The following is a 9,521-nucleotide window of genomic DNA, read 5'->3' on the forward strand; positions in this document are numbered from 1 at the left end:
TGAATGTACAGAAATTACAGTAGGTCTTATTAAGTTTTCTCATAAGTAATATACAATTTACTAGTCTAAGAAGAATTCTGATATACCTGCCATATACAAAATCCAGATTTTTTTCTAATGTATATTTAAGGAAAAATAGGTCATATAATATGTCTAGTTTCTTCAGTTGCTTGCCAGATACAGATCTGAGACAATCATAAGAGCTGTTCTGTCCCCAAACAGTAATGTAAATAACTAGCACATTTCATAACACTTGTCAGAGACAAGTATTGTAGATGCATGGGCTATGTTAATGCTTTCTCCCTTCGCCCAGAAATAAACTCAAACAGGTCAAAGGCATATCCCATCATTAGAAGACCGAGTTAGCATTTCATGAGCCGGAAACAGAAACATAAACCACCTGGAAAAATAGGTTTCTTTTTTTTTTTGGGTTTTTTTTTGTTTTTTTGTTTTTTTTTGTTTTTTTTTTTTTTGCATGATAGGAGAAATAGCACACCCAAGTTTGCACCTGGGGATTAAGTTTATGCTTGCAGAATCGAAGCAGTCTGAATCATAAATCACTTATCAGCAACAGAAGGAAGTGCTGACTACAGAGGAGAGAGAGCAAGGCTATGAAGCTATCTTCATGTTACGGGATACAGAAGCACATGTCACAGCAGCCACTGCCAACGGGAGGAGCAGATAGGGAGCTAGAGCCCTACTCTGAGAAAATTAAGTTTCTACACATCATTTTCTACGAGAAAAGGATTATGAATGAAAAAAGGGAAGAATTTAGGTACCTACAAGAGAAAAGCCAAAACATAATCTCTGAGTCTCCCTTCTATTTCCCAAATCTCTTGACTTCTTCATCTTCAGTATGCGTTTCTCATATTACAATCATATTTAGCAATCACAGTGCGAGAAAGTACTATGAAGTTGGCTACTGCAGGGCAGAGCCATTTGATAAGCAGCACGTTGCTCTTATCATGGCCATCATCATCTTCCTACTACGAAAAGCCGCCAGAACACTGAACGAATGCTCACACAGAAAAGCTATGCATTGCATATACATTTAGTAAATACTAATCACCTTGCGGGTTTGGTGTGTGCATTGTGCACAAAGAACAGGAGGCTACAACAGAGAACAGTGGATGAGCATGAAACTGTTACCCAGGAGTATGGAGTAAGGGAGAGCGACTGCAGAAGTCTAATGAGAGAAAAGTAGTAACAGCAAACACAGGGTCCCTGTTCTAACTGCTTCTCTGGTGAGCAAGGATGACATCCGTTAAGCCTACAGACTACAAAAACAGCTGAACATTCCTCTTTCCAGCTGTATAATATGCAAGTGAAGCCTTGGGGGGGGGGGGGGGACACACATTAATAAAAAATTGTGGATTCATGCACAGAACCAAAGTCACTACACATTAACACTAAAATAAAGCACACTATGGATGGCATCATGAGGATATATTCTTATCTGTGCATACCCATCTTTAAATTAAGCGTGCCTCTTGCTTGGAAATTCATGAAGAGACAATCCCAGAGCAAAACATCCTCTCTCCTTCATTTGGCATGTACTCATTCCCAACAATTTAACAAGAACACCTCAGACATTTCAGACGTTATCATTACCATTTTCTCCTTCTCTATCCACTAAACCAAGCTCCTGTGATAGCACAAGCATGAGCAGAGCACGTCATACTTGCTGGAGTTTTCACTGCTGTCATACCACAGAATCATGAGGGTTTATATACATACATATTTTTAACATTTTTTTTACAGATATGTACATATATGGGGTGGGGGGTTAACTTGTTCACAAAGCAACAACTTTCTGAAACTCCAGGGCACCACAGTAAGCCTGGAATTTATGATAGCTTATTTTTCAGGGTGGCCAAGGTAACACACGTAACCGGTTCAACTTGACTGCACCTTTTAATAGCAATGCTTCAACTTTATGGCAGCTGCCTTCTGAAGCATGACATGTCAAACAAGTCTAGCACAGGTTGGTTGCAGAAAGAGGCAAGGAAAGAGGCAGCAGGGAGGGACAGGCATAGGGCACTGTTATGCCTGTCACAGCAGGGAGACTGCTTTCCCACGAGCCTAAGAGCTGTTGGGAATATTAGGTAATAAACACGGATAACCAGGTTTATCACGCCAGCATTTCCTACCCAGTCAGGGGGTCGGCGCACGCCCCGAGGAGCGGCCGCCACCTGCCAACGCGGGGGCATTTGGGCAAGCCCCCGGCTGCACCGCACGGGCGAGCCTGGCCAGAGCTTCCTAAGTAACTGCCCTGGCGGACTGGGAGAAGGAAACGCCACCGCCCGCCCCTATAGTTCACACAAACAACCCTGGAAAAGGGCCCGCTCCGGCCTCGGCTCCCGCGGGCGCCCGGCGCTGGGGGGGGCGGGGTGGTGGGAAACCAGCCGCCCCCACGCCAGGGAAGGGCCGGGGCGAGGGGGCAACTTCTTAGCAGCGCCCCCGGGGCGGCTGTTAACGTGCGCGTGCCCGCGGGGCGGCCATTACCTGTGGGGGCCCAAGGGGCAGGGGGGCGGCCATTTCCTGAGGGGGTCCACGGCGGGGGGCCCGCTGCTCCATGGGCAGCGAGGGCGGCGGGCAGGCTAGGGCTGGACTTCCTGCGGATGGCCGCCCGCCTTAACGGGATGCCCTCGGCTCCGCTCATCCTCGGGGCGGCGGAGGGAGACGGGGGTCAGCGCCGACCCGCTGGGGCCCCGCCGCCCGTCAGCGCCCCCCGCGCCTGGGGCTGGCGTAGCCCCGAGGGCAGCGGCCCGGCGGCGCCTCTGTCCCCGGCCCGCGCTGCGACTCCGGCCGCCTCCCGGCCGTCCCCTCACCTGCCCGGCCGTCCCCGCCCCTTCCTCCCCCCGCAGGCACCTCGCGGCGCGGGCGTCTCCCCGCCGCCCGGGGCCGGGTGGGGAGGAGGCCGCGCCTCTGTCCCGGTCCCAGCCTGGAGGGAGGGGCCGGCGCTGCAGCCGCAGTACCTGCCCCGCTCCCTGCCGGCAGCCCGGGGGTGCCGCGGCCCCACCGCGCTCACAGAGGGGCAGAGAGCGGTCCGGCGAGGGGCGAGCGCCACAGGGCCTCACCCCTGCACCTTCCCACGTCCGTAACAGGGGCTCCCCCCGCCCCCCCCCCACCCCCACGTTAAATCTGTGTGTTTCTCCTTGCAATATGCTGCTGTCATCATTCACCTCTTGAAGCATCTTCCCTGGAAGGAGGCCAAATTCCTTTAGGATCTATCTGACTATGTAAAAGAAATTGAATGTAACGTACTACTCCTCTTCCAACAAGGAAATTCGCAAAGGCGTCTGAGTCCTAGCACTTGAAAGTGCTCACTTGAAAGTGAGTTCTGATGCCAGGGATGGAGCTGCAATACTTGCATCAATAATAATCCAAGCTAAGATGATTCTTTCAGACCAGAGCTGTTGTTTCTCCCTCTAAATTTTAATTAATGTTAACTGAGGAAGGCAATCAGATGGCTATGCTGCTGTGGGACCTGGGATTAGGGTGACTTACATAGCAACAGCTTGTGAAAGCACCTATTTACCTGCTTAATTGAGACATGATATTTAGAGGCAGGACATCTGCACCTTTGCCACCATGAGACCTGGAAACCGCAGTCTGCTGTGTACAGGATGAGAGCCTGTGAATTTATCAGGGAGCCTAATGTGATACAGTCAGTGGTAAACCACTTGTGAGGCGGTGGTCTGGCACTGCTGGGATTTCCCTGGGTTTGGAAAACCCAGATTTTAGAGTTTCTTTAAGAGATGACTCCCTTCTCTGTACCATGCTGCCTCATTTGCCACCAGCAAAGCTTGAACCGTTTGATGATAAAAGAGAGGGAGTGCAGCCAGAGTACACTCTGGGATGTCCTCCTCTTGGTGATGGTCCAGTGCAACAACCCTTAGTGAAGCGCAGAAATTGCTGGAACAAGACTGTCCTGGGGAAGTATTACTCTACACTTGCACTGCTCTCATATCTTCCTTGGCCACTGTCAGAGACAGGAAGTGGGCAAGAGAGACCTTTGGTGTGACCTGTACCGTTTGACCTAACCCATTCCTACATTCTTACATCTTCAGTACTATGAATTTATGGACCGCTCAGGCAAGCTGTTGGCTTTGCAACTATCTTGTTGCATTGCAACTTTCATCAGCGTGCACAGAGTCCTGCATGGGATGTGGCCACAGCAGCACACTGAATCATGTGACGGGGCATCACCTTCCCCCCCAGATGTCAAATCAGGTGGTAATTTGGCTATGGTGTAAGGCTCCTGCTGTGTCATCTCAAGTGGGCTTCCTTGGAGTGCAGGACTCCACAGAGTAACACCCCTCCTCCTGATGCCAAGGGACTGTGTGGGGCACACATGGGGTCTGGCCCATGGGAGACATGAAGGCAGAGAGGCCATGGTGCTACTGCATGTAGCACATGCAGCAGCAAGGAATTATGAGATGAGGTGGAACCTAACTGAGTGGATCTCCTGCTTTAAGGAGGTCAGCAGCTAGCTAAGTGGGAGCTGGCAGTGAACTAACATGGTTACAGATAGGCCATCTACCACCATGTGCCAAGGCTCTCATTCTTTCGGTCTTTTTGTGATATTGTTCTTTTTCAGGAGAAGGTCAATGTCTTACAGACCCCTCTTTCATTTCATTTCCCATTAAAAATGAAGTATTCAGATCACCACCTGGATTTTATTTGTGTTCTTTCTAAGAGTAGAATTCAAACAGTAGAATTTACTTCTGCAAACTAACAAAAAGGCTGTGACTTGGAGGTAAAAGACATAAATTTATTTCCTGACTGCAGTCAGCTGAGCTGACTTGGGCGTATGAAGATGAATATACTTATGTTATGAAGAGCATGAGTAACTGCATGAGTACCTGCTCACTTTATTGCAACAGGACAGCTACAAGTTCTTGTAAACTGAGATATAAACAGTTAATTGGGTGTGTATGAAGGTTAGGTCATGGCGCAGGAACAATCATTAACTTGTTCAGATAAAAATCTTCTTCCAGATCGCTGGTGCATATTTAAATCTTTATCTGAACTTGTTCTGGTTCTTCTTCAAAGACCTGATAGTACTAAGTTATCTTAAATATTACTGATTTAAATATGGAAAGGGCAAGAGAGGCAGAAAATGTTTCATTAATAATTCTTAGAGTACTTTCGCAAGGAGACAAGTATTAGTCTCATTTGACAGAGAAGGAAAGCAAGGTATTAGAGGGAGAAGTGATTTGCTCAAAGTTTGCTCAAGATGCCTGTGGCAGAGCCAGCAATGGAATACAAACTGTTGGCTTATGAGACTAAAAATAAGGTTGAAAAGAGAGGACCTTTCCCTCTTTCTCTTATGTAACTTAACTGAGATCGAACCAAATAGAAGGCTGTTGCTCAACCACAAATGTTCAGCTAGGCATATTTATCACTTATTTTTAAACTTTGTACTTGCCTCTTTAAGCTTGGAGTTCTGCTCCTGGAGATAAAATAAGGAAGCAAGGACAATGCACGCATTCCACAGATTCTAACCAAGGGATATGGACTGTGTTAATTTTGTTTTCTATGACACAGTGATTTTCAGTGAGCAGTAACTTATTATAATGTCATTCTGGACAATAGATGTCACCTTAGAAAGGAGAATTGTGACAACACTGTGCTGTGGCCTCAGGAGACTGGCACACAAAAGCTCATTTCCTTGAGAAAATCCTTCTGAAGCATGTTGATGTATTTAAAGCAGTGAGATGACATTCTGTAATAGAGGAAAGTCACGCAGTCAATGAATTTATGGAAATTTCATAGCATTCGTACACTTCAGTGCAGTGCAGGCTTCTCAGAGTAGCTAATTGTCTCGCTTCCTTTCACTTAGTTACAGTGCAGACCTGGACCAGCTGCTTCAAGCTGGCTGTGAACTGCTATATGCCAGCAATAGGTCCATTCTGCCTGCTTTAACACAGTAACAACCGGCCTCCCCTCCTGGAATGCCCTTCCTTCGTTTTTATACACTGCTCTCAGTGTCTCTTGTTTCCATGGAGTGACAGACTTTGGGCAATGCCAGCAAGAGCAACATTTGTCTAAGTCAATCTGAGATAGATACTACCTTGGAAAACATCACCCTGAATGATTAAAATTTAGCATGCTAATTGGAAACAGGATCTGAGAACAGAAAGTACTGAATAAGCTTAAACATTGACAGTGCTGCCAATTCTGCTCAAAATGTGTGAGTCAGCAAATCACACCCATTCACTAAAATGTGTGAGGGTCCAAAAATCACACACATTCACTACTTGAATGGTCTTGCATGCTATCTCCCACTCCCAGCAAAGTGAGGGAACAGTTACTTACTCCTTTGTTTTATGATAACTGTGGTAACAAGTGAGCAACAACTAGTCCACATTCAAGTGTGGGCAATAGCAGCGCCATCTGGCTCAAAAACTTTCTCTGGGGGTGATGAGAAAGGCAATGGTGGAAAAATCCTTTAATTATACCTATCTGCATGCTGGAGGAGCAACAGGAACCCCAAGGAAGCAGGCAAAGGTGTAGAAGAAAGTCAAGGATAGCCAGCAAAGTATGGCCCCAAGAAAAAAATTGAAAGCATACCTCTGGCAAGTAGCAGACTTGAAGCCACTCATCTCATAGCATGCTGTTGGATCCCCAGAGCGTTCAGGGAAACAAGAATTCATCATCAATCTTTGTTTACTTTGTAAGAAAACAAATACTTCACTCTGTATGGAAAACAGATTGTTCCCCCTATAAAACCTCTTTGTATTAACCATTTCTTCTAATGGAAACAACCTTCAGAAGCCTTCAATTTGCCTAACTGCTTGAGTAAGACTGTTTCTGTTGCTGCCTTATGAACATAAGAATGGCTTAGGTCAAGCTTCTTTATTTCTGCTAGAACTTAACTTTATCTTCAGCTCAGTTACAGTATAACTCTGTTTTCTGATTCAGTTCATGGACTGTAGCTTTGGTTTCCTGGCATACTACACTGTGCTGTACCCCATAGGAAATCTGGATGAAATAACTTTTCGTATCTTTTTAGAGGGTTATTCTACAGGACCCTGAGAAGGACGATACATGAAACTCAGATGGTGCCTAGCACAAATGCAAGTATAATGTTTCAAAAGATTCAGAGTAGCTTATTTAGAGCTGACTTGGACACTACCTTCATTGAGGCCCAACAGAAAAATGCCATTCTCTGTTAGATACAAGACTCCAAATAAAATCTAAAATTAAAATGCAACTTGTCATATGCAAAACCCATAGTTAACTACATAGCCAGCCAAGTCCTGCCTAAGTTAGAGTACATCATACATTATGAATCTTCCGTGAACAGAATACTGTGTAACCCACAAAACAGTTCTGCCAGCAGGGACGTATAATGAAGAACAAGACACAATATATCAAAAGAGAGTAGGATACTAATTACAGAAGAATCTCTCTCATCTCAGGCACTCGTGCACATTCCAGATGAAAAGTCTCTCCGATGGCAGCCTCAGTACAATGCACAAAGCAACTGCAGTGTGTGCAACAGAGATACACAGAACAAGCAAGCACAGGCGCGAGAGAGATTTAACCTCAGTTAAATCAGCAGGCAAACACACAATCAAACATTCAAGGACATTATGGGAATTTCAGCCTAAGGCTGCAGACTCAGGCTTCTTACTCTGGAGAATGGTTTACAGACATCAGAGGTAGTCAAGCCTCTTCTTTCCTCACACCTCTCCTCTGTGCAGCTCCCACAGTATATGGCAGAACAGGTCAGGGGTCACTGGATTTATAGCATTATGCTGACTTGCACCAAAAAAATGCACCCAGCTATTTTGTTACTTACTCCCCACCACAAAGTGTACTACACACATGATCCTGGGAATGGTTTTACTCCCAGATGAGAAGGAGCTGCAGAGTCAGTAGCATGAATTACAAGTCGAACATCAGAAGGAAAAAAAAAAACATGCCAAGCATTCCACAGGGTATTTAGACAAATCCTAGGTATTAACTGCTGGACTAACCAATGAAGGGTAGATAGCTATCAGAAGAAAATCCATGGCAGCTTCTTGTAACCCAAGCAACAGTGTTTCTAACACAGATTTCCTGTTTTGTCCTGCTTCACTGTATTTATAAGATAGAATGCTGTCTTGTTTCAAGTTCCTCCTGTTGTCATTTTAACTCATGTTTTCCAGGAGTACATTTTGAACATTGCCCAGTTCAGATGATCCTATGCGCAGCCAGAAGGAGTAGGAGAAGGACAAGTACTATAGAGAGGCTTGTTTGGGATGATGGTGGGTTCAAGCCTGTATATTACCCAGGTCATGTGCTTTTGTGGGGCTGTTCAGTTGGTCAACCCTTCCAGAGCCGAGTGCCGCAGGACAGATGACCTGAAGCTGCTAGACTTTCTGTGGTGACTGATCACTGGGGTCTACCTAGCAGCAGGTTTCATCAGTTTCCAGCCACCTTAATAAATAATCCTGTTTATACCCCTTACAGCCAGGGTTTCTTTCTCCACCGCAGAGAAGACCACCAGATGAACATGTAACTCTAACATGTAGCTCTGCAAGAATGCAACAATCAAAAGACTAACCATTCTGGCTACATACTGCCCTGCAGCTAATTTTGTCTTACCCCTATTTTTCTGCATGGAGGTATTTTGTCTGTTGCAAGCAAGTTCTTGGAATTTATTAAAATCATGTCCAGATAAAGCTGTCACACATATCCCTTAGTTTTACTGCAAGAATGCTGCTTAGAGGGAGGAATTACTTGTTAATCAGTTTTGTTAGCGAAGCCTCCTAGGATGGCATTCATTTAACGAAGACATTGATTGCCTTCAAAAGTCTAGGAATATTCTTATCACTACCTAGGTTAATGAAATATGTTTCACGCTATCTCATTAATGTCAGGCACTGAGACAGCATTAGTGACAGTGCTGTAGCTTTGATTTGGATTAACTGCAGATGAAAACAAACTGCCATAAGGTCCTGTTAGCAAAAAGGAGAAAGCAAGCTGTGCTTGAGAAAAATGTCATACTCTCCTCCTATTTCTTAGCTCCTTCTGCTGCGAGAGCTGACAGCCACTATGAAAGCCAGGTTAAAAACCAAGGTCAAAGCTCCCCATTTGAGACATTGTAGTGGGCCTGATTCCCAGGGAAGGAGTGATCACTTTTTAAGGTGTGCCCCACATCCAAAATGAATAGTCATTCTAGCATTTCACCAAATCAAGTTAAATTCACTGCTGGAAAAATGTGACTTAATAAGGCAAAGCTGCTAGGCCTACAAGTCACTTGTGGTCTGCCAGGAAAATACATGCCAGCAAGCTCCTGGGAGAGCTTTTCCAGGGATGGTTGCGAGCTGCCCATGGGGTAGTTGCTCCATGGGGTGCAGCCAGCAGCCCCTTGCTGCCAGCTCTTCTGCACCCTGCAGCATCTCCCTTTTCTCAGAGGGGCCCACGTTCGGTTATATGACTGGAAAGCTGGCAGCAGCTCCTGGAGAAAGGATGACAGGAGCTGGTGGCTGCTCTGAGCCGTTACTCCGGTGTGCCTCTGCGCA

At 45.9% G+C, this 9,521-nt stretch overlaps 1 protein-coding gene across 1 annotated transcript in view; it reads right to left on the reverse strand.

Annotated features, from left to right (window-relative positions):
- FGD4 (FYVE, RhoGEF and PH domain containing 4) overlaps positions 1–2,819 on the reverse strand; it is a 119,119-nt gene extending 116,300 nt beyond the window's left edge. The window contains exon 1 of the mRNA XM_026119742.2: positions 2,506–2,819. Coding sequence (XP_025975527.1) covers positions 2,506–2,662 — 157 coding nt within the window. The 5' untranslated portion in view covers positions 2,663–2,819. The remainder of the gene's footprint in view (positions 1–2,505) is intronic.
- Positions 2,820–9,521: the final 6,702 nt, after the last annotated feature.

This window comes from Dromaius novaehollandiae, chromosome 1, assembly GCF_036370855.1.
Source record: "Dromaius novaehollandiae isolate bDroNov1 chromosome 1, bDroNov1.hap1, whole genome shotgun sequence".
In the NCBI taxonomy this organism is placed as follows: domain Eukaryota; kingdom Metazoa; phylum Chordata; class Aves; order Casuariiformes; family Dromaiidae; genus Dromaius; species Dromaius novaehollandiae.